This window comes from Castor canadensis, chromosome 2 (assembly GCF_047511655.1).
Source record: "Castor canadensis chromosome 2, mCasCan1.hap1v2, whole genome shotgun sequence".
Classification (NCBI taxonomy): Eukaryota; Metazoa; Chordata; class Mammalia; order Rodentia; family Castoridae; genus Castor; species Castor canadensis.
This window is the reverse complement of record NC_133387.1, coordinates 133838453-133864344: the sequence shown is the minus strand read 5'-3', so window position 1 is coordinate 133864344 and position 25892 is coordinate 133838453. Positions and strand designations below refer to the sequence as shown.

The 25892-nt window shown below is 43.1% G+C and overlaps 2 protein-coding genes across 12 annotated transcripts in view; both read right to left on the bottom strand.

Moving 5' to 3' along the window:
- Positions 1–115: 115 nt before the first annotated feature.
- Ccndbp1 (cyclin D1 binding protein 1) lies at positions 116–9651 on the bottom strand. Its single transcript, XM_020157432.2, has 11 exons — positions 9439–9651; positions 9209–9268; positions 8854–8933; positions 6531–6612; positions 5649–5745; positions 5405–5478; positions 4584–4660; positions 3947–4227; positions 2564–2624; positions 888–934; positions 116–537 (listed from the first exon to the last, which is right to left on the bottom strand). The coding sequence occupies exons 1-11, from the start codon at positions 9533–9535 to the stop codon at positions 423–425; spliced, it is 1071 nt and encodes a 356-aa protein (XP_020013021.1). The 5' UTR covers positions 9536–9651; the 3' UTR covers positions 116–422.
- A 241-nt stretch (positions 9652–9892) lies between these two features.
- Positions 9893–25892, bottom strand: part of Tmem62 (transmembrane protein 62) — a 44235-nt gene continuing 28235 nt past the window's right edge. For 7 of the 11 annotated variants that reach the window (XM_074065787.1, XM_074065789.1, XM_074065782.1 and 4 more), the window contains 3 exons: positions 23739–23843; positions 21949–22067; positions 9893–10676 (listed from right to left, as the gene is read on the bottom strand). In XM_074065787.1, the coding sequence (XP_073921888.1) occupies positions 10350–10676; positions 21949–22067; positions 23739–23843 (551 nt within the window). In that variant the 3' untranslated portion in view covers positions 9893–10349. Of the gene's footprint in view, positions 10677–11055; positions 11110–21948; positions 22068–23738; positions 23844–25892 lie in introns of those variants that run through there. The other 4 variants (XR_012445433.1, XM_074065788.1, XM_074065783.1 and 1 more) reach the window with 3 other exon arrangements.

The window sequence follows — 25892 nt, the reverse complement described above, 5'->3', positions numbered from 1 at the left end:
CTCCAGTACTGCCAAAAATAAAACAGAAAAAAAAAATGTTCTAGTCTCGACAGACTTTGGAAGGATACTCATTTAATCACTGGTAGGTTAGCATTTTATTGAGACCATTGACATCTTTAACAATGAAACAATATAGTTTATTGCAAATAAAGAATAAGGCAGATTCCCCAGGAATCTCTGAGAGATAGTTCGGGAACATACACTTAGGCAATTAACTTTTGTAGTTAGCACAAAAAATATATCACACTCATAGCATTTATAAATAATTGCCAACAAGGCCTAGCCAATGATCTCTGGTAATAGAGTCTCTTATTAAATATAGAATTCCTTTCCATCCAGCAAGTATTTTAGTTCCATTTTTAAAAGCAGACATCGAGCCTGGCTGTGACAGTGAGAGGGAAAGAGAAGGATGAGCCTGAAACTCATAATTCAATTTCACTCTGAGTGAGCTCCTTAATTCTGTTCATGCAATGATCAATGGCACTAATGAGTAAAAGGATCCAGCTATCTTCTGGCTGAGGGGTCACATGACTTGCTCTGCAAATGAAATAGGGGCAAAAGACATTAAATTTAGCAGTGTCAAGAGAAAAACCCATCCTCAGGAGAGTGCACAGAAGAAAAGTTAAGCTTCTACACAGGAACTGAACTGCTCCAAAACTGAATTTGAAAGAAAACCCCATATCCACCCTTTCCTACTTTTTGAAGTGGGGAGTTAGTTGTTGAGAATGACACTCAGTTTTATTCTCAAAAGCCATCTGGGGGGCTGGTGGAATGGCTCAAGTGGTAGAACACCTGCCTAGCAAGCATGAGGCCCTGAGTTCAAATCCCAGTACCACCCACCAAAAAAAAAAAAAAAAAGCCACCTGGAGAAATGTCTTTACACTTACTTTGTAATTTCAAGTGCCTTCTTTAAAACAGATACGAGTTTTGCAGACTAGAAAAGAAAGAGAGAAGTTACTCCCCTGAGCTCTGCAATCAAAAGAAAAGGAGAACTCAAGTATTCAAAAAGATCTAAGTTGGACTGGAGGTGTGGCTCAAGTGGTCGGTAGAGCACCTGCTTTGCAAATGCAAAGCCCTGAGTTCAAACCCCAGTTCCACCAAAACAAGAAAAAAAAATTAAGAGACCTAAGTAGTAATTTTTTAAAAAAATCATTTAGAAAATAACCTTGAAGGAAATACACAAAAATAAAAATATCAATTAGGTTAAGGTGGAAGTATTATGGATTTTTTCTTCTTAGCCAAACATTATTAATACATCATTAATACTATTGCTGTAACATTTTTATAAGTCTTCAAATTTTTTAATATTTTTGGTTTGGAAAGGAAAGAACAAGGGCTAGAGATGTAGCTCAGTGGTTGAGTGTTTGCCTAGTATGCATGAGGCTCTGGGTTCAATCCCTAGTACTGCAAAACAAAACAAAACAAGAACAAAAAAAGGAAGACTGTAACCTGAATTTGTCCCAACTGCTGACAGCTCCTAATATCAAGCAGAAATGACTAATGTTTCTTTTTTATTGAAAAAAAATCTCATACAGAATTTTAATAACACCAATATCAAGTAAACTTGGGGAGCCAAGGGTGTAGCTCAGTGGTAGAACACATGCTTAGAATGCCCCACAACCTGGGTTTAATACCCAATACTGAAAAAATAAATAAATAAATAAGGGCTGGGGGCACAGCTCAAGTGTTAGAGAACCTGCCCATACCTGCCTAGCAAGTGCAAGACTCTGAGTTCAAACCCCAGTGCTGCCAAAAAAGAAAAGATAACATGAGGATGTATGTATGACAATATAAAATTAGGCATATGTATAGTACATATTTTTAAATTGCTACTATAGATAACTGTTTGGGACAACTGACAAGGCACATTGCTTTGTTTTTAAAAGTTAATGTCAAAAGAAATTTAATGCCTAAAGGATCCTATTCTAGTCAAGGTGTCTGCATATCATGAATACACATTTGATTAATCTAACTTCCAGAAATTTATCAATTTTAGAACTGACATATATCACTATAGAATATAAGTCATTTGGCAGTTTATTTCTTTCCAATAATGTTAGAGATAAGAACTGGAGTTTATGAAAATAAGAGAACAAAACTCTAGTCAAAAAAATTTGAAAAATACAATAAAGTCAGATCTTTATAAAGAGCTTGACTTGTCATGGCTAAATCACACAATGTATTTATATTACAACAGTGTATGTTTATGGAATACCTATTCCTACGTAGACTAGAAACTAGTTCTAGTCTAGAAACTGACTTCAGGTGTCCCCAAAAAATTGTGTAATTCAGGCTTTCTTTTCAAAACAGCATTTTCTATGATCTTTCCATTTTTTCCAAAAGATTACCCAACTGATTTTGAAAGAAAGAACTATCAAAGCCCATGACTATTATAATTCAACTTCAGGCAATATTTATCAAACATAAACACTACAAGAACTGTGACAATAGTGCTATACTTGCCTCCAAGTGTGACAAATAAATATGCACATTATAGCTTAGAGTAAATACTAGTGACTAGTGAAATTCTACTAGTTAGGTCTACTAATTAGCTGGTACTTACATTGATTCGCACAGTGGGGTGGCACATAGGTGGATATATGCTCAGGGCCAAATCATCCACACTGAAAGCAGAAGAAAAAATAGTCATTAACAAAAAAAGAACAAAGCTGAGCTCCATTGTTTCTTCTCTGGATTCAACTTGGGAAAAAGTTACTGTCCCAGAAATGCTTTACCAGTTTCTTAAATTGGTAAGCAGGCAACCAATGCACAATCAATTCAACCAGTATCTACTCAAACATATGTACTCTAGTTCATTAGGAAGCTGAGAAAAAAAAATGTCCCTTTTTCATAGTATGGGGCATGATTAATTTGGCCAAAGATAAGAGGATCTGAAGCTACCAACTTAGTAACTGATAAAGAACATGTTCATAAATGGTATCTAAAATTACTGGGTAAAAGGTACCCTAACTAATGGGGGGTGTACCACTTTAACCATGTGACCACATGTAGTACCACCAAAAATATAACAAACCAACATCCTGTGCCTCCCTAATATGATGCAATGAGAGGTGCAAAACACTTAACTATATGTTATTCTTGCTAAAAAATGTTTTAACCTGATTTATAATCATGACAAAATAATCACATGAATCCAAATTATTGAATATTCTGCAAGACAGTTGACCTGTTTTATATTAAAATGTCAATGTCAAAGCAGACCAAAAGGGATTGAAATTGTTCTAGATTGTAAGACTAAAGAGATGACAACCAAATGCAATAGGAGACCCTGATGGAACCCTAGATTTGTATTGTATATTTTAGAGACAAATGGAGAGATCTGAGCATTAGATTATTATTTATCTATTATTATTTAACACTGACTATTACTATAGTCACTGTTAAACTTCTTGGATGTGATAGTAGTAACATCTCTGTTCTTAGGATACGGAGGATAAATTATTTATGGGGTAAATGTCATTGATGCCTATACCTAACTCTCAAATGGTTTAGGAAAAAAAAAATGTTACCTGAATTTATCAAGAAATGAGCAAGTAGCTGGGTGCTGGTGGCTCACACCTGTAATCCTAGCTACTCAGAAGATAGAGATAAGGAGGATCACAGTCCAAAGCCAGCCCAGGCAAATAGTTTGCAAGCCCCATCTCAAAAAACCTTTCACAAAAAATGGCTGGTGGAGTGGCTCAAGGTGTAGGCCCTGAGTTCAAGCCCTAGTACCACAAAAGAAAAAAAAAAAAGAAATGAGCCAGTATAGGGAAAAATATGGGAACAGGTGAATCTGAATGAAGGAGTATTCACTGACGTACTTTTTCTACTTTCATGTAGGTTTGTACATTTTCAATACCTAAAAATCTGGGGGAGAACCTTGGGGTGATAGCACAGGCTGAGATCAGACTGCTCCTTCTGTCTCAAGTGGGAACATACTTACCTGGGGCTGATCTCATCACAAATATCCACAATGTCGTCCAGCTGGGTCACCTGATCCTTCTTCCCATTTTCTGCCACTAATATCCGGATTTTCTTCAGGCAGGCTTTGGATGCTTTCACTAGTGCAAGGCATGGAATTATGAGCTCTTGGTCTTCCTCTGACCAATATGAGTCCTGATTGCTTGGAAATCCCAACACATTATCCTCATTGTGGTTGTCAGTGTCAGGGTTGTCCTCAGAATCATTCAAGAGGCCACAGTAAGGGTCACATTCTTCCACAGCCTAAGACATACCATGATATATGTGAATGAAAAGAAAAAAAGACAGAAGAAAAGAAAAAGTCCTATTATACTTTTAGCATCATGACTGAGTTGCCCAAAAATCTCAGTCAGCTACTTCACTAATAGCTACAGAGTTCAATTACTTCATAAACCCTGTTCTCACTCACCTTATCCAGCAATGAAACAGCAAGGAGTGATACTAAGTCACACACCAGGATGGGGTAAGAGATAGACACAGGACAGGAGTGAGAATGGGACCTATTTAGTCAATGCTCAGTAAATTCCCTTTATAACCAATTCTCCTCTACTGGTCATAGAACGTCTTCCAATGAGCAGCAAAGACAGAGGTTCCCTCACCTGCTCCACTTCTTCATGTGCATCCTTCACAAGATCCACACTCTTGGTCAGCATTAAAAGGGCTGCAGCTTTGTTATCTGAGTGAAAAATCAAAGCACTAGGACTGGAGGGGAAACCGAACAATCCTGTTGAAACTACAAAGAGCAACCAACCTGTTTCTTTTGAAGAATGATGGTTTAATGTAAAACTCTTCTCATTATATGCCCTGCTACCTAGACAGAGGGCTAAAATAAATTTTCTTTATCCACCACAAGAAGAAAGAAAATGGTCAGATAATGTTTCTTATCGTGGTCCTCTTGGACAACCATTGCTTTTGGCCCGCCTGGCTCTACCTCACAGGTACTTCAATGTGCCCCAGAATACTGTTCCCAGGGCAGTACTAGGAGAACAAACCACATTTGTTCAACAAGAGACAGAGCCACAGCAAGAAAGTGAATTGGAGGTATAATTTAGTGGTAGAGTGCTTGCTTAGCACATGTAAGGTCATGGTTTGATCCCCAGCACTGTCAAAAAAAAAGTGTGTGAAGATGACTGGAGGCATGGCTCAAGTAGTAGAGCACTTGCTAGCAAGCATGAAGCCCTGAATTCAAACCCCAGCCAAAAATAGTATGAGAAATGGCAAAAAGTATTAATACCTATTTGCAAAAATGTTGATAATATACATAACATATATATAATCCATACATATATATACACACATACATACATACATACATTCCCACTAAGCTCCTCCTAGAAATTAAAATGAAGCCGGAAGTTAGACATGAGAGGACTCTCTGCTTTGGCCAGTACTCAATGCCCTACTCCCCACTCTTACCCACCTCTTGGTATCCGAGGCACCCGCTGGCACGCAACCCAAACATTGTTGCAGGAAATAAGGTCATTGTTGTCAGTGCTAGAGAAAGGAATTGATAAGGAAATGTCAATAACCAGGATCCTATCTTCTGAAAAAGCTCCTTCCTGCAGGTCATTATTCTCCAATATCAGTAACTTTGCTGTTAGGATGAGTTTTTTCCTCAAGTCAAGGAAGCCTGCAACTTCTAACCCATACTGTGGCATCACTACCTCTGAGCTGGAGTGATGAGAAGCACTTCCAGGAGCTGAGCCATGCCATCCACAATGTCCACAGTAGAGCTCCGTACCAACTTTCTCAGGGTGATCCCTGTGGCCAAAACCAAAGAGTAAGCAGCCTGGGCTCCTTTTCAGATGTCACCACATGATTTCCTAAGTCTAAGCATTAGAGAGCTATGAGGTAATGATTATTCACATGCTTTAAATAAAGTGCCAGAACAAAACTCAGGTCTTATTTACATCCCCATGTCATTTTATTATTATCCCCCCACCCACCTTAGAGCTATTCTCCAAAAGATCTGGAACAAAATATTTGCAAGGCAACATGTACTCATTCATTAAGGACATTGGTCCCTTGACAACTGTGTGTAAAATACTGGAAGTTTAAACCATTTGTGAATAACCCTGAAGATCTAGGACATGTTATTCACTTATAATTTTGGCATGGTTACAATCAAGACATATATTTATAGGAAGTACTAATGGACACTTAACCTGTGAAGGAGCTTGGAAGTAGGGTGTGAAGTAAAATGAGTGAAGGAAGAGTACAGATGACCTGGGTATGGAGCTAAGATTCAGCTGGCCTCCACAGCAATTAGAATGGGCAATTAGATGGAAGCACCAGCAAAGACTAAAAGCCTTAAGACTCAGGCAAAGCAGGGGAAATACGAAGCTGTAAGTTACACAGCATCTGCACCTTAGCACAGTAAGAGTGCTTACAGATGTCCCTCACCTTATACAATTACCCTTGACTGTACTTTATGGGAAAAGCTGCATACTCAAATAGGGGAAATATAAAAGTCTCAGGATACAATCTATTATATTATCAAAGATTTAGCCCATAAATACAGTGATAGTATGGATATAGTAACTTACCTTGATCCTTGGGAAGTGAATAGTATACTGCAATAATTGCTTTGATGGCAGCCTGGACTTGCTCACAGATTGTATGGGTTTCCTAGGAGGATTTAGACCAATTTCAGAATGAAAAGGGAGATGCATTAGATCAGTGTGGTCAACTCATCTACTGAGAAAGAGAGCAGACATCTGTACAATATCATCAAACATTTTCTGAAGTCTGATAATGAGTCAGGCCTTGTGCTACACTTATTCCATACCAAAGAGGAGTTAGCTGGACACCAGACACTGGCTGACAACTCAATGAAGCATTAAGGAACAGCAGGAAAATCTTATTTCTACTACTCTATATCCCAAGATATTTGTGATATGCCATGAGTTATTCACCTTATCTTAGACAAAGAGCAAGTAAACAGTGGCCCACAGGTCAAATCAGGCCCACTGTCAGTGTTTATAAATGAAGAGTTTTTGGACACCGCTATGCTCATTGGTTTACATGCTGTCTACAGATATGCTGTACCACAACGGCATAGTTGAGCAGTTGGCCTGCAAAACCCCAAATATTTACTATTCTGCCTTTAAAAGAAAAATTTGGCAATCTCTTCATTAGACCATTAACCAGGTGCGTGTGTGTGTGTGTGTGTGTGTGCGCACGCGCACATATGTGAGTGTGTACAGATTCACAATACATAACTAAAGGGAATTAACATGGACTGAATAGTGCTCAATGTTGACTATTTTCCTTTTACATGGTCACAGGCTTTCCTTTCTTGTTTTCCTTGTCCTTATCCTCACTTCTTTGCTAAATTCTAAACGAGTGCTATGTAAAATGTGGTCCAGATTGGTGCCAATCCACAAACTGTTACTAGTTTGGGATAAGCACAGTGATTTGTAGTGTTTAGAAACTTTTATGGCAATCTGACAGTGCTTCAACATCTAAACATAATTTTATAAAAATATCAGTCCAAAAGGATTATAATTTAAAAACCAACAACAAATTATCCTTTAGTAGGACTAAAGTGCTAAGATCCTAAGAAGGCAACTGTAATTCTCAAATATGTATTTGAATATATATATTTCAAATAAAATTTTTTAGGACAGTAGTTTTATAGAAAAATAATTCTATGCTGACTCATCATGGTATCTTGCTGTGAATTTTAGCAGTAAGTCATAAGTGTATTGGAGATTCAGGAGCCAGAAGATAAGAAAAATAAGTTGTTATTATGACTCATGCAATTCATCTCTTGCTTCCTCATCACAGGTATGCAGTAAGAGAGTTTATCATTGTATTTGTATGCAGCAAAAGGATATTTATACCATTTGAAAACACCTAAATAGGGCTCAGCAATCTCCACCAAAGAAAAGAAATATGAATATATATAAAGATATTGAAACTACTGACTATGAAAATCAAATTCCATTTTTAGATAACCATACTCTTAAGTGTACAGCTCTAGAAAAAAAAAAAAAAAGCATGGACAGGGCATGTCCCCTCACAGCCAACATCTTTACTTTCAGTTTTATAATAACAGATTATCAAAATGTATACAGTCTTTGTTCTAGCAATTTCACCTCTGGGGATTTTTTTTTAAACAATACACATCTGTACACAAAAATTATGTTAGGCAATTCACCATTAACAAGAGTTACAAGTTGGGAACAAGTTAAATGTACACATAGGGTATTTGTTACATTATGATTATAGTCAGCATTCTATTGTATCTAGCAGCTATTACAAAGAACTGAGCAACTTTTTTTCTTTTCGCCATACTGGGGTTTGAACTCAGGGCTTTGTGCTTGCTAGGAAGATGCCCTACTGCTTGAGCCCCTGAGCAACATATTTATGTGCTGCTAAAAAATGATTTCAAACAACTTGTTAACTTTTAAGACAATGGTCCAGAACAATGTTTATGGTATCTGATCATTTGTGTTAAAAGAGCCAGCTATATACATATAAACGTATATGAATGTGTGTATGCACAGAATATACTGTGTATGAAATAATACAAAAGAAATGGGGAGGGGACAAAAATCAGGAACTAGGGTGAGAAGATACATTTTAGCACACTTAACTCTGATATCTTTTGAACTGTATACTGAATTTATACTATTTACATATGTTACTGATTAAATAAAAATTAATAGATTCAATGTAGAACTGCCTACTCCAGGCCAGGCACTGCAAGTGGCAATTTGGTCTTCACCACAATACTGTGAGATAAGAACTGCAATATTTGATAGATAGGGAAAATAAACCTTCTAGCTGGAAAGGTGGAAAGAAAAGATGAGATTCCTAAAGAATAAGGAGGCAGCACAAAGATTCCAGTAAAGTGAAGCCAACCTGTAGAGAAGGCGCTGGAAGTCGCGAGAAGACTGTGGTCAGAGTCATGGCCTCCCCGGACACTTTCACTGCTGCTTCATCTAGGGGGCGGCAGGAGAGGGGCAGGTGCCAAAGTTAGCGACAAAAGGCTGAGGCTGCAGCTGCTGCACGGACTTTGAAGATCATGAGTCCTTCTCCACCCTTATAGGCCCAGGAGTCTCAAAAACAGCTCCAAAATCAATGAGGGTAGCAAAGTGAACTAACTCACAGAGGGGATGCGGTGAGAAAGGGGCAGTCACAGGGGACAGCCGGAGGGAAAGGGATAGGGACGCTGGAATAGGTGAGGAAAGGGGAACCCGACAGGAAAGGCACTCACTGAGTCTTCTCCAAAACAGCTCCCGATCAAACTCCTCGGTGGTCTCCCGGGCTTCGCCGACTTGTGGGTGTAGCGTGGGGGGGTGGCGGGGGCGGACGGTGGTAAAAGGAAAAGCTGAAGTAAGCGCAGCTACCTCCTCCGCCCGGCTCCCTGTCCCTGCCGCCTGGGTCTGGCCTCTCCCCACCCCAAACCCGTCCTTACTGCCGACTGTCCCTACGTGGTCAGCTCACCCCGCACGCCGGGCAGGAGCAACCTCAGCTCCGCCGCCAAGTGCCGGAGCTGCTCCACAGGCGAAGCCAGGCTGGGGACTGCGGCTGCGCTCGCCATCTGTCGTTCGCCGGTACTCGTAGACAAGTGCCACTACCACAGTTGGCAGACCCGCACGGTGGGAGCCAGAAACACCAGCGCGCTTCCGACAACAAACCGCCGAGCCCCGCCCCTTTCTCCCGCTACCGGCCACGCCCCCTCATTCCCGACGCCTGTCCCGCCTCTTCCTCCCAGGCATCCGGCCACGCCCCCACACTCCCGGGGCCGGTCCCGCCTCTTCCTTCCAGCAACCCGGCCAGGCCCCGGCACCCAGGGACCGGTTCCGCCCCTTCCTTCGAGACCGGCCATGCTTCCAGACGCTAAGCCCCACCTTCCGGTTCCCAGAGGCCTGGGTGCACTCCCAGTAACAGAGAAACATTTTACTCATCATTCATTCATTTATTTGATTAGTTGAAAACACCTCCGACTAGGGAGGCAGAAAGCCCATAACATTCTGGGAAAACGAGGCTGGGAACTATTATCTCAAGTACACACAGCTTCCCTATACCTAAAATGGCATCCTTGACAGCTGCCGAGGCACGGAAGGGGCCTGAGTTACTCCCAGCGACACACCCAGCCTCTACCCTGTGGATCTTGATTAGGGCCATCTTTGCCTCCTTAGAGAAGAAAGCAATCAAGTCATTATTTATATTTTCCTCAGTCCACTCCGCAGGAATGAGTAGTAATCCTGCCAGCATCCAGATGTCCAAGGAGCAGTAGCTCCCTGAAGCTAGCCCACTGATACTGGCCTTCCATCTGCTACCAGAGCAGGGACCTGAGCTACACAGATGCAGAAGCTGGACGTCTGCCCATCCGCAACTGGTGGGACATGGCCTCAGGCGCTCAGATGGCTTTTTAACTGTACTGCAAAGGTTCCAAACTTGGTGGGGTTCAGTGTCCACGCACAACGAATGAGTACAGGCGTCAGCAATGTCAACCAGACCCGCAAAGGGGAGAATAAAAGAGCTAGGGTGCCAAATGTCACATGAAGAAAATAGCAGGAATAAACCTGCCAGATGTACAGCAGTAGCATAAGTAGATGAACAGGTATAATTTTCAAGTAGTTTCCTTGGTGGAGATGAGACCTGAAGTTGTGACCAAAGCACCGTTGAAGCAGGCTCCAACACAGGTAAGCCATCAAGGGGATGTTAAAAAACACCAGCTGGAAAAAGGAGCAGAACACAACCATTAACTTACCACCTGACCTGGTAGGGGTCAGGTCTCATTGGTGCTTTCTAAAAATATGTTGCATCTGTCTTCGGGGTAGATGTCTGATTTTTAATGCTTTCATCACACTTGGTTGCAACACAACAGTTAACCTACAGTTAATTATGTCTACCTGTGTCCTTTCATTCATCTTAAAGGGAGATATCATTTATGTTGAAGCCCCAACTTGTAGTACAGTGTCATATACACAGCATACCCAACAGTATTTAATTTGGAATTGAATTGAGTATGTATACACACACACACACACACACACACACACACACACACACACACACACAGTGTATAGTTAGTGGAGTCAAGGAGGAACTTACGTATCGGTATTATTTTTATTTCTATTTTTTTTGTTTGAGGTAGCATGGTGAGTACTGAAATATAAATCAGAAGATCTAAGTTATAATACAAGTTTAGCTGCAGGGTGATGCATTCATTCATTAAATAAATGTTTATAGAGTACCCATTATGTAGCAGGCACTGTGCTAGGTGCCAGGATAGGGACATACTTGTGAACAAGTCAAAAAAATCCATCATAGATAAATAAGATACATATGTACACATATACACACACACATAAAAAAAAAGAGGTTATGATAAGCTCAGTGAAAGAAATTGTTGAGTTGCAATAGGGTAACTAGAAGATAGGCTCTCTGAAGCCTGAAGGACAGCAATGAATCAGTTGAGTTCCTTCTGAAAAGAAGGAACAAATAAAAAGCTCAGAGGTGGGAGATGTCTTGGTTTCTTAAAACAATGAACTGGGTAGAAAATGGGGGCAGTCATAAGTTTGGAGTGGAAATTGAAATTTTTGTTTTATTCAAACCCCCAGTACCACCAAGAAAAAAAAAAAACATAAATATTCAAAGACAAAAAACCCTATCTTTTGATAAGACTTGGGTTTCATTAGTGTAAGAATGCTTCTGAGATAGAGACAGCTTCCATGTACATAATAGAAAACTGATCTCAGGGCTGGGAGTGTAGCTCAGTGGTAGTGTTGGGGTACTTTAACTTGTAGCCCACCTAGCCTAAAAATCAGCTATAACTGGCATAACCCTTGGGTAACCTCGTGAAGAGGAAGACAGCCTTGAAACAGGGTTGTAAAACATGGTAAACTGTCAATTAAAAGCTGTAACCTCAGACAGAGCTGTGAGGAATTGCTCATTATAGCCATGCAAAAGTTTGGGACCGAGATGAAAGGCACCATGTAGAGATAAGCACCCATTCCTGCCTTTCTTTGTCTCCACTTGTAAATAAACTTTCCAAAGCAGGACTCCCCTGCTGTTCTTATCTAAACCTTAGGTTTCTATTCCACTACTAGCCCCTAATTTATGGGAGAACGCATTCCTTGTAACCTGATAAGTAAACCTCTGGTGTTTCCCCAGTTCCCAATAAATAATATTACCCCACCACCAGGATGTGGGCAAGATCAGGAAAATGTGACCCCAGGGACATGAAAAATTCCTATGTGACGATGATTGATGCTTTAAAGAGTATAAGACCTGCTTAAACTTTGCTCTCAGGGTCCTTGTTGAAACCTGCTGCGTCAGGCAGATGCTCGGACCCTAGCTAGCTAGAAATATACCTTGCCTTGTGACTTCCTTTGTCTCGAGTGTCCTTTGTCCTCTCAGGAGGTGGCCGGCCTCGTACCCTAACAGCTGGAGGCCCCAGCGAGATCGGCCCCTCCCTGAGAGGAAAAAACGGCCTCCGATACCAAGGTTTAATTGGGAAAGACCATAGAAGGAGGATTGGCCACCTCCGTTTGGAGGGACTTAGAGTCCCCATCTGAATTTGGTTGAGAATTCTCATTGAGTGGAAGGAAGGGGTCACAGCCCTGGAGGCTTCACTATTGGAAGTCATGGGAAACATCTCCGACAGTCAGGAGCCGCACCGACGTCCTCAGTGGACGCTGTTTGGGCGGTCTTTGGGTGAGGATCCTGAACCTGGTGTGAATGGAAGTGCGCCTGTGAGAGTAGTCTGGTTGACCAGCCAGTACTTGTGTATGTTGGAGAGTCCTGTGCGAATTTGTTTGTCTGCTGGAATTGTCTCTTTTGTTCTTTGTTGTCTCCTTTGTCCATCTCTTCTGATCATCATGGGACAGGCCCAGGTAACTCCTAAGACCCTTCTTCTGAGTCATTTTTCAGAAATCCGTGCTAAGGGACACAATTATGGCGTGGAAATTAAGAAAGGTAAGTTTGATGCCCTTTGCTCAGTGGAATGGCCAACCTTTAATGTAGGCTGGCCTCCTCAGGGTACCTTCTCCTTGGACACGATTAAGAAGGTCCGTGATGTCATTAATAAACCTGGTCTTCATGGCCACCCTGATCAATATCCCTACATCCTTATGTGGCAGACCTTAGTAGAGGACCCCCCTTCCTGGCTGCGGCCGTCTACCCATGAGGCACCTACAGACTGGCCCACGATACTGGCCATGTTGGGGAATGCCCCCACTCCTGTTAATTCCCCTAAGAAGCCTATTCTGCAGGAAGAACCGACTTCCCATCCGTCCTTGATAGACTTAGATTCTGAGGCAAGCCCCCCACCGTATGCCGCTGCTGCGCCGCTCCAGCCAGAGGCAGCTGCCCCCCCGAACCTCCCCATTCATCAGCCTCCCCGTCTGCACCCCCCGCCCCGGTCTCTGGACCGGCAAGGGGACTCAGGCCCCGTAGGCAGCGAGAGGAAATTCCGAAGGAGGAGCCCTCCTCCACTTCCACCGCCCCCCCCATCCTCCCGGTGCGGGCTCTGGGCAGTGCTGGTCCCGATGGGGGACGCATCTATCAGTATTGGCCCTTTTCAGGTAGTGACCTGTACAACTGGAAAGCCCAGAATCCTCCTTTTTCTGAGGATCCTAGAGGCCTGACCGATCTGTTCAAGTCCATTTTACATACTCACAGTCCTACATGAGATGACTGTCAGCAGCTCCTTAAGACTCTATTTACCACTGAGAAACGGGAGCGGATTCTCACTGAAGCCAGAAAGAATGTCCCCAGCAACAACAGACGACCGACTACCCTGCCAAACCTGATTGATGACCATTTTCCCTTAAACAGACCCGATTGGGACTATGGGAACACAGAAGGTAGGGAGCGTCTCCGGGTCTACCGGCCAGACTCTTATGGCAGGCCTCCGGGCGGCAGCTCGCCGCCTTACCAATCTGGTTAAGGTAAAGACAGTAGTGCAGGGGGAGAATGAAAGCCCAGCCACATTCCTTGAGCGCCTTTACGATGCATACAGACAGTATACCCTCCTAGATCCACTAGCGGAGGTGAAACAGTCAGCCATGATAATGTCCTTCATAAATCAGGCTGCCCCTGATATTAGGAAAAAACTATATAAGCAGGAAGGACTTGGGGAAATGACTATCCGGGATCTGATGAAAGTAGCCAAAGAAGTTTTTAACACCTGAGAAACCCCGGAAGAGCGAGAGGATAGAATCAGGAAAGAAAATCAAGAACTATAAGAAAGGATTCAGAGGGAGGACAGGGAACACCAGAGTAAGGAAAACAAGAAACAGCAGAAGGAAATGGCTAAAATATTGCTAGCAGGGGTCCAAGGTTTGGCTGGACTGGGCTCTGGACGGACTGGCCCCCCCATCCCTGAAGAGATCAGCCCCGGTTAGGCCAGGGACAATGTGCCTATTGTAAGGAATATGGACACTGGAAGAGAGAATGTCCCAAGCTCCAGGGTCGCTTAAGGCCAAATAGCAGGCCCAACAATGACACCCGGGTCCTGTTAACTGAATTGGACAATGACTAGAGGGGATGGGACTCAGAACCCCTCCCTGAGTCTTGGGTAACCATATATGTGGAGGGGAAGCCCGTGAGATGCATGGTGGACACAGGGGCTCAATATTCAGTTCTAAATAAACCTACTGGGCCACTGTCTCAGAAAATTAGTCTCGTGCAAGGAGCCACTGGATCCAAGGCATATCAATGGACTAGCAAGCATCAGGTGGATTTGGGCCGGCATCAGGTGACCCATTCCTTTTTGGTCATTCCTGAATGCCCTGCCCCCATTCTGGGGCGTGATCTGCTAACTAAGGTGAGGGCTCACATTCACTTTGAGCCGGATGGAATCAAAATGATTGATGGACGAGGACAGCCCCTCCAAGTCTTGACTGTGTCTCTTGAGGATGAACATCGCTTGTTCTCCTTGCAGGACCCTCCCCTGAAACCTATTGAGTGGTCCCCTGAAATGACTTATTGGATTCAAACCTTCCCCCAGGCTTGGGCAGAAATAACAGGTGTGGGGCTGGCGAAACATCGAGCACCGGTAATGGTAGAAATCAAGGCTTCGGCTCAGCCCATCCGAGTCCGTCAGTATCCCATGTCTTCCAAGGCACGGAGGGGGATTGCCCCTCACATTAACCGTCTCCTGGAGGCCGGAATATTACGGCCCTGCCATTCTGCTTGGAACACTCCACTCCTCCCCATTAAGAAACCCGGGGGAAAAGACTATAGGCCAGTCCAAGATTTAAGGGAAGTAAATAAGAGGGTTGAAGACATCCACCCCACAGTCCCCAACCCCTATACCTTGCTGAGCCATTTGCCCCCTTCCCATGTTTGGTATACCACTTTGGACTTGAAAGATGCTTTTTTTAGCATAGCCCTGGCACCCAACAGTCAACACATTTTTGCCTTCGAATGGCATGATGAAAATACGGGAACCCCCGGACAGTTAACATGGACTAGACTCCCACAGGGTTTCAAAAACTCCCCTACTCTGTTCAATGAGGCTCTTAATCAGGATCTGGACTCATATCACCAGAGCCACAGTTCCATCACACTTTTACAGTATGTAGATTACTTGCTTCTGGCAGCTGCATCTGAAGCTGAATGCTGGAAAGGCACTGGAGACCTCCTCCAGGAGCTGAGAAAATTGGGCTATTGGGCCAGTGCAAAGAAGGCCCAAATTTGTAGACAAACAGTCACCTACCTGGGGTATGAACTAAAAGAGGGAACCAGATGGTTAACGAATGCTATGAAAGAAACTATTCTCAGACTCCCCATCCCCACCTCAGCTCGAGTAGTTTGTGAGTTCCTGGGGACAGCGGACTACTGCCAGCTGTGGATATTGGGGTATGCTGAACTGGCAAAACCCTTATACGAGGCAACTAAAGATAAGGCCCCATGGGCCTGGGGGCCAGATTAACAGAAGGCCTTTGAGGAGCTCAAGACTGCCCTCCTAAGAGCTCCAGCCCTGGCGCTGCCAGACCCTCTAAAGCCCTTCACCCTCTTTGTAGACGAAAGGAGGGGAACAGCGAAAGGGGTACTAACCCAGCGCCTAGGGCCCTGGAAGCATCCAGTTGCTTATCTATCCAAAAGGTTGGACCCAGTTGCAGCAGGCTGGCCCCCATGCCTGCGGATCATAGCGGCAGTTACCCTAATGGTAAAGGACGCAGATAAGCTCACTTTTGGGCAACATCTGAAGGTGGTAACCCCCCCATGCAGTAGAGGCACCCTCCAGGTAGATGGATGACCAACGCCCGACTAACTCATTACCAAGGGCTCTTGCTGGATGCCCCCCGAATCCTCTTCTCCGAACCAGTTTCTCTTAACCCGGCCACCTTGCTGCCAAATCTGGACCTGGAAGCCCCCCTACATGACTGTCAAGAGATCATAGCCGAAATCACCCAAGTGCACCCCAATCTTCAGGACCTAGCCCTACCCAACAGCGAGCTGGTATGGTACACAGATGGGAGTAGCTTTGTCTCGGATGGGGTGCGTAAGGCAGGGGCAGCGGTGGTGGACCAAAGTGGGAACATAATTTGGAGTGCCCCGCTGCTCCCGGGAACCTCAGCCCAGAAGGCCGAACTGATCGCGCTGGCAGAGGCACTCGAGTTGGCTGAGGGAAAACAAGTGACTGTTTATACTGACAGCCGCTACACTTTCGGCACCATCCATGTACATGGCGCCATCTACTGGGAAAGGGGCTTCATTACAGCGAAAGGAAAGGAGCTATGTAACCTCCTGGAGATCCAGAGATTACTGATCGCGGTGCAGAAGCCTCAGGCTGTTGCAGTAGTACACGTTCCTGGTCACCAATCTGCCCAGACTCTGGAAGCTACGGGGAACCAGCATGTGGACAAAGTGGCCCGAAATGCTGCTTTGGCCTCCACGACCCTAACGCTGACCTTACCCGTGCCCGAGCTTCCACACTTGCCACCACAACCCGAGTACACCCCGGAAGACAGACACTGGATCCAAGGTCACTGATGCCCGGAGTCCAACCAGCAAGGCTGGTATCGTGATGACAAAGGGCAACTGATCCTTCCTGAAAAGTTAGGACTGTTTCTCTTCTCCAACCTACATCGAGCCAACCATTTAGGCAAGAAGAAACTACTCACCCTCCTCGAGTCGGCCCACCTCCAGTTCCCACACCAAACAGCCCAGATTCAAAAGATTGTGACCAATGTGCCGGGTGCCAGGCTGTGAAACCCAGCAAAAAGGGACTCCTACATACAGGTACACGGTTACAGGGGAGGGTGCCGGGACGGAGCTGGGAAGTAGATTTCACTGAGGTGAAGCCGGGAAGGTATGGGTATAGGTATTTGTTGGTTCTGATAGACACTTTCTCAGGCTGGGTGGAGGCTTTTCCTGCAAAACGAGAGACTGCCCAAGTCTGGGAAATCATACCCAGATATGGCATCCCCGAAACTCTAGGCTCTGATAATGGTCCGGCTTTCATCAGTAACGTCCTACAAGGGCTGGTCCAGGCAGTGGGGACTAATTGGAAATAGTGAATATAACCCCCAGAGCTCAGGGCAGGTAGAAAGAATGAATCGGACCCCGAAGGAGACCTTATCTAAATTAGCCATCGAGACTGGCAGAGACTGGGTGGCCCTCCTACCCTATGCCATCTTCCAGGTTCGAAATTCACCATATGTACATGGATTGACACCTTTTAAAATTCTATATGGGGCTCCGCCCCCCATTGTTGTCCGAACTCTACCAGACCAAGACCCCAGTATGGCCCCAAATTACTTGGCTAGCTTAAAGGCCCTACAGGAGGTCCAACAAGAGATCTGGCCCTTAGTGCGCTTCTTGTATGAGGCCAAGATGCATCAAACCCAGAACATGGCATCGTCCCAGGGGATTGGGTGTGGGTAAAGAGACACAGAGCCCGCACTTTAGAAGAAAGATGAAAAGGCCCTTACATGGTCATTCTGGTTACCCTCACTGCTCTTAAGGTTGACGGCATCGGGCCTTGGGTCCATCACTCCCACGTGCGTCAAGCCAGTCATCAAAAACAGGAAGAGGCTAGAGAGTGGATCGCACGGCAACACCCCAATAATCCATTAAAACTGAAGCTCATCCAGCCCAGGAGATGTACAGAGCAACTCTCCACGTGACTTTCAACGCCCCCCCTGCAGTGACCTCCAGACCAGGGCAGACCCCAAGGCCCATTAGCCAGCAAGATGATAAAATTCCTCCTGCGCATTCTAAGCCTTCTGTGTCTACGCTGGGTGGGACCTGCCCAGAACCCTAATCCCCACCAGCCCTACCACCTCACCTGGGTGGTCACAGATATATCCACAGGGGAGATTCTCACTCAGACCTCCAAGGAGACCCCTCCCAACGTCTGGTTCCCTGATTTAAATTTTGATCTGACAAAACTGGTGGCCCGTGCGGGGATTCTGAAGGATAACTTTTACATCTGTCCAGGACACCTAAAAGGTAAAAGTAATAGTAAACAGTGCAGGGGGGGCATCAAATTATTTTTGTGCTTCCTGGTCCTGTGTGTCCACTGGCAACATCTGGTGGCCACCCCCTGAAAAAACAGACCTAATTACCGTGTCTAAGGGCTGTACAACAGAACAAAGAAGCCGCTGGAGGCCCCGCTGTGACCTTGTAAAAATCAAATTTACAGAAAAAGGTAAAGCTGACACTTGATGGATATCAGGCCTCATCTGGGGGATTCGCCGCTATGACCCGATGAGGCTCAGGGCCCAAGACCAGGGAGCCCTATTTACCATCCAGCTCACACAGCAACCCACCCCTACTCAGGCAATAGGCCCCAATAAAGTACTTAAGCCACCCTATGTGGAGCCGCCTCCCCGACCTCGCACAACCCCGGTCCCTTCCCGACCTCACACAAATGCTAGTATTACAACTCCAGAACCGCTAGGAACTGGCACTTCCCTGGGAAGGCCCAGCCCCACGACCGGGTCTATGGACCCCCTTTGGAAATTGGTAAATGCCGCATTCCTAACATTGAACCATACCAGCTCTAATATGACTACCTCCTGCTGGCTGTGCTATGATGTGAGGCCCCCATTCTATGAGGCAATAGGACTAAATGCCACCTACAATGTCTCGACTAGTGAAAACCCCACTCAATGTTCCCGGGGAAACCGTTAGAGAGGTCTGACCATACAACAAGTAAGCAGCCAAGGAACCTGCTTAGGGAAGGTGCCAGCGGGAAAACAGGACCTATGTGCTGTTGTAGATATCAACCCCACCTGGGGCGATGGTATTAAGTGGGTAATTCCAAAAGACAATGGATGGTGGATATGCTCACAGTCTGGGCTCACCTCTTGCCTATCGACTAATGTCTTTAATGGCTCTAGGGAATTCTGTGTCCTAGTGACTGTGCTGCCCCGCATCATCTATCATTCTGAGGAGAGCCTATATTCACACTGGAATACAGGAACAGGTTAAAAAAAAAAAAAGAAAGCCTATTTCTGCATTAACCATTGCTACCCTACTTAACCTAGGAGTGGCCAGAGCAGGAACTGCATAGCATCCCTGGCTACTCAACATAGTGGGATGTCCTCGCTGTGTACAGCCACAGACGAGGACATAGAGAGAATAGAAGCCTCCATTAGTCACCTAGAAAAATCCCTTACCTCCCTATCTGAGGTAGTACTTCAGAACAGACGGGGGCTAGACTTATTGTTCCTTCAGCAGGAGGGAATATGTGCTGCCTTAGGAGAGGAATGTTGTTTCTATGCTGATCATTCAGGAGTAGTTAGGGAGTCTATGTCTAAAGTGAGGGAAGGACTGGCAAAAAGGAAGTGGGAAAGAGAAGCCCAAGAAGGTTGGTTTGAAGCTTGGTTCAATAGGTCCCCCTGGTTTACTACCTTAGTCTCTACCCTGGTGGGTCCCTTGGTTATACTGCTGCTTATCCTTTCGGCCCATGCATTCTGAATAAGCTAGTGACCTTCATAAAAGATCGAGTTAGTACAGTCCAACTCATGGTCCTGAGACAGCAATATGAAGGGCTACCTAGCCCTGAAAATGTTAACATGTATCATCCAAATGAGCATGATTCCTCATTATGAACATCTAAAGGGGGGAATGTTGGGGTACTTTAACTTGTAGCCCACCTAGCCTAAAAATCAGCTATAACTGGCATGACCCTTGGGTAACCTCGTGAAGAGGAAGATAGCCTTGAAACAGGGTTGTAAAACATGGTAAACTGTCAATTAAAAGCTGTAATCTCAGACAGAGCTGTGAGGAATTGCTCATTATAGCCATGCAAAAGTTTGGGACCGAGATGAAAGGCACCATGTAGAGATAAGCACCCATTCCTGCCTTTCTTTGTCTCCACTTGTAAATAAACTTTCCAAAGCAGGACTCCCCTGCTGTTCTTATCTAAACCTTAGGTTTCTATTCCACTACTAGCCCCTAATTTATGGGAGAACGCATTCCTTGTAACCTGATAAGTAAACCTCTGGTGTTTCCCCAGTTCCCAATAAATAATATTACCCCACCACCAGGATGTGGGCAAGATCAGGAAAATGTGACCCCAGGGACATGAAAAATTCCTATGTGACGATGATTGATGCTTTAAAGAGTATAAGACCTGCTTAAACTTTGCTCTCAGGGTCCTTGTTGAAACCTGCTGCGTCAGGCGGATGCTCGGACCCTAGCTAGCTAGAAATATACCTTGCCTTGTGACTTCCTTTGTCTCGAGTGTCCTTTGTCCTCTCAGGAGGTGGCCGGCCTCGTACCCTAACAGTAGAACTCTTGCTTAGAATATGTGTGGCTTTGAGTTCAACCCCCACACTTAATGCAACTGTGCAGAGAAGGCTGTTTATTGGGGTCAGTGTTGGGTAAGTGCAAAGGCCTTTCCTACTTGGCTGTGTCTACTTCTACTGATCTTGTTTTACTGCTCTTTTAAGAAGTCTTGAACAAATTTAGAATGTTTTTGGATCTCTTCCAAAACTTCAAATTATACCTGAGACTGTGATCTACCAGCCCCATATGGTGAGTAAAACAAAGTAATTATTAGGTAAATACTTTTCAAATCTATTTGTGGAGTTTTACTATCTATTGATCAGGATTTGTTGTTGTTGTGGTTGTGGCACTGGAGTTTGAACTCAGGGCTTTATACTTGCTAGGCAGGTGCTCTTACCGCTTGAGCCACTCTGCCAGCCTTATTTTTTTGGCACTACTGAGGTTTGAATTTAGGGCCTTATGTTTGCTAGGCAGGCACTCTAAGACTTGAGCCACATCAGCCCTTTTTTTGCTTTAGTTGTTTTTCAGGTAGGGTCTTATGTTTTTGTTGGGGGGAGGAGGGACTGGCCTCTGACCGCAAACCTTCGACCTATGGCCTCCACATAGCTGAGATCACAGGTGCATGCCACCACTGCCCAGCTTATTGAGATGGGGGTCCCGCTAACTTTTTACCAGAGCTGGCTTCAAAGTGTAGGATTATAGGTGTGAGCCACCATAACCGGTCCTGATCAGAATTTTTTGTTTGTGGGTTTTAAAGGAATCAAATGTAGATGTTCTATTGTTTTTGCAAACAAGAATGTTGGTAAGACATCATTGAAAAGCTCAAGTCTGATTTTGGCCCAGAAAAGTTTCCACAAAATAACTGACCCACTTTTCTTATGTGTCTGTTTTTTTTTATTTTGTCCCCCAAAACATTTTTCTTATCATAACCAGTTTTGGTTTACTTGGAAATGTGTAATTTATTCTACCACAAGTCCCTCATTTCACTTTTGTGAAATGTGCCAAAATATGTTTTAGATGTTTTCATAATTGCTTCTCAGTCTTTTGGCTACCATCCCATGCAGGTATTATGAAAGACTGGTCAAAGAAAAGGGGAAGGAAACAAAATAGCAGTTGTTAAAGACTGCCCTCTTAAGTAAAGTAGGAAAAATGACCTGTGATATTTAATTTGGAATTTTGCATTTAATTCATAACTGTTAAACAATTAGTCCAACAAGGCCAAGATGTTCTTAAATTGTATTTCTGATTTCTTACCTGTAAAATTCCAACTATAAATGTTAGACTGCCTTGTAGAAAATGTCCATTAACAAATATTCCAAAGGAAAAACAGCAACCCAATTTGCCATCAATGATTTCACCAAAAAACCATGGTCCTGAGAAAGGAAATGGACAAAAAGAAAAGAAAATTAAAGAACTATGACCCTGATTTGATCTATAAGCATTTTCTTTCATAGCATTTCTTCTTTGCTAATCTCTACACTGTATCTGACATCCTAATCAACTATTTGTTTCATACTATTAGCTATATACATCTCTGAATTATAAAACTGTCGGAGTACCTGCTGTATTTGGAATAGATAAGTAGCTTGTAGATTCTGCAAACACATGTATAAATCACACTTAAAATTTTTAATGTTCTTACTAATACAATGCATTTTGACCTTTTCTTATTGACCCACAGTCATTACTTTGTACGTGAACTGCATAGTCAGGGTTAACATGTAGCGTTTAACTTGCTGCTTTAATTTTTCACCTAGAATTACAACATGCTGACTTGTCTCTCTTCTCTGAATTATTTACCTTCCCTTTTCAGTGTCTGGGTTCTAGAACTACCACATTGTCAAGAGTAGTAAGGGGCTAGGTGCTGGTGGCCCAAGCCTGTAATCCTAGCTACTCAGGAGGCAGAGATAAGGAAGATTGAGGTTTGTAGCCAGCAAGAGCAAATAGTTCGCAAGACCCAATCTCAAAAAAAAACCCATCACAAAAAAGGGCCGGTGGAGTGGCTCAAGGTGTAGTCCCTGAGTTCAAACCCCAGTATGAAAAAACAAGTGGTAAAGGGAAGTCAGACTTCCTTTCTCAAAATGCACATACCATCATTTGCTGGTGATTTTCTCAGATATGCATTACAAAAACTCTGTTAGTTTCAACTCTTTGAATGGAGCTACTCCTACTCTTTCAATTTTTTTTAAGCCCAAGAACCAAACCACTTGTTTTGTCCCCTAGTGTAAGACTAGTAAGGAAAACAGCTTCAGCCTATCTTCAAAGAGAACTTAAACCTTCAAAGAGGATGTATTGTAGCTTGTTACACAAAAATGTGGTGTCATATTTTTAATTTGTTCTCTGGTGGGAGTTGATAATCAAAATCCATAGGTGGAATAAAAGTGTAAAACCAAGAGTAAGACTAAGCAAAAATAGGCTAATCTACTCCTGACTGACTTTTAGCCCCTAAAAAAGCTTTCTGTTTCCACAGTGATTAAGTGACTTCATAAGTATGGGATATAATAATCAATGTAACAGATGATCTCAGATATGCCTGAACTCATTATTCATCTCAGTTTCTCTCTTGTTTTGAAATGAGTTTTTAAGAGTCACACATTAGTAAATCTTCACTGAACTATGTACTAAGCATTGTGTTTGGTGCTGGGCACAGAGATGAACAAGACAGATAAGCTGCCAATGGATATTCTAATAAGGAAAGAGATAATAAACACAGAAGAGAACCATGACTTCTGATAAAGGTAATAAAAAAGTGACAAAATAAAAGATAAAGCTTTAAGTTAGTCTTTCATCTTATTATGTTTCTATACAAATACTAATTCTTTAATAGTCTTCTTAGCACTCTTAACAGGTAACTTAGTGTTGACAAGTGTCTTTTAAACATTAGGAAAGAGCTTTATTTCCCAAATACATGTCCCAGGGAATAATTTATGTAGGACTCATGTTCCATCTGTTATACTCTTAAGAATTTAAATTATTTTATTGTCAAAATTCTCAGTATATTCTTTGGAAGAATTATACATTCTCCAGTGTATTGATTTACTTACCCAGCACTGTATACAGGGTCAGCAACAATACAAAATAGTAGAAAATGTTTATTTTGCTCAAGACATGGAGGGAAAATGAAGTCAGATTTATAAATCCTGGAGGTTCTAAATAGGATAAATTAAAAAAAAATCCAGTGAACACATACAAAGTTCTATTTATTCATAATATTTTCTAGAACGCTTCCATGGGCTATCTACTATATATCCAGCAAGTTTTTTGTTAAATAGTAACTAGAGAGATGACACTACTTTAAAATTCAGAATCCTGGGGAGCCAATGTACTTAGAAATATGGATGGTAGAAAGTTCAAAGAAAGGGTTTAACAGTGAGAAGGTAGCCATCTGGAAGCCAAGGAGAAAGACCTCAAAAGAAACAAAACCTTGCTGGTGGAGTGGCTCAAGTGGTGGAGCACCTGCCTAGCAAGTGTGAGGCCCTGAGTTCAAACCCCAGTGCTGCCAGAAGAAAAAAAAAGGAAGTTAAGTCTATTAATTTACCCATTAATTTTAAAATGTGTAATTAAGTGTCATTTTCCCTCACATGGCTTGTAACCTAATAAAGAATTTTAGTTGCATTGTAAGTATATAGTCCATACAGGAGAAAGAATATATGAGATATGTACTTCAAAGTTTAGGAAAACAGATTTCATTTACTCAGAGGCTTTAAGGAGAACCTAGAAACTGGGGCATGAGCTGTGATCAGAGGTGAAAAAGAAAGAGAATAGCTTAGGTAGTACAAGGTGCTTTTAAAAACCAAGTTCTGCTGGGCGCTGGTGGCTCATGCCTGTAATCCTAACTACTTAGGAGGCAGAGATCAGGAGGATCAAGGTTCAAAGCCAGAGGTGAAAAAGAAAGAGAATAGCTTAGGTAGTACAAGGTGCTTTTAAAAACCAAGTTCTGCTGGGCGCTGGTGGCTCATGCCTGTAATCCTAACTACTTAGGAGGCAGAGATCAGGAGGATCAAGGTTCAAAGCCAGCTGGGCAAATAGTTCACGAAACCCTATCTCAAAAAAAAACCCATCACAAAAAATGGCTGGTGGAGTGGCTCAAGGTATAGGCCCTGAGTTCAAATCCCAGTACTACCAAAAAATAAACAAAACCTTAACCTTGGACTTGTAGGCTCCAGAACTGTATAAAAACATTTTTTTTGTTGTTTGAGCCAACCAGCTTAAAGTATTTTGTTATTTCAGCACTAGAAAACTAATATGTAGCTTTATTTTTAAACTGAGGGTATGGGGAACCCTCTCTTGGGACCCCTCCCAGCTCAAAGAGCTCTACTCTTTGCCTCTTTTCTATTTCAATAAACTCTGCCACTTTACTCAAAAAAAAAAAAAAAAAAAAAAAAAGAATAGAAAAGAGGATGTGGCTCAAGTGGTGGAGTCCAAAGCACTGAGCCTAAGCCCTACTACCACCAAAACCAAACAAACAAAAAGTTTTTGTAATAATTATGTTTAAATATTCTTAGAAACTAGATTCTTTGTATCTTAAAGGAGTCATACTACTTTTAAGTCAAATAACGTAGTAGTGGAGTTATGTGTTGCAATTATTAAGGAAATCAGCCAGGAAAAAAGTATTGACATGTAAATTTAATGTTACTTTAAAATAGGTAATGCAAGCTTAATCCTCAAAAGACATGGAAGCTGAGTTGGTGGAGTGACTCAAGTGGTAGAGCACCTGCCCAGTGAGCACAAAGCCCTGAGTTCCAAATCCCAGTACACACACACATACATACACACACAAAAAAAAAAAAAAGGAAGAAATTTGGACCAAAAGATAAAAGAAGACATAGAAGCTAACAGGGAAGCCCTGTCAATACCTATAAAAAGGCTGTGAATGAAATGTAGTGATTTCTAAACCTGGCTGCTTTTCAGAAACATCTGGGGAACACTTAAAAACAGAGATTCCCAGATCCTTCCCTCAGATACTTCAATTCAGTGAGAATGAGATAGGGCTGAGAAATCTGTATTTTTAGAAAATGTCCTTAGGTGATTTTAATGTAGTGCCAGATTTGGGGATCATTGTGATAAAGTACAGGGAATGAAAAGAGAGACGTTTTCAAGAAAATCAAGAATTTGGGAGGATAAAAGGACTGTAACTCTTTGCCCTCTTACTAGCCTCAGTGTAAGCAGGCAACTGATAGAATCAAAGTTAGATTAAG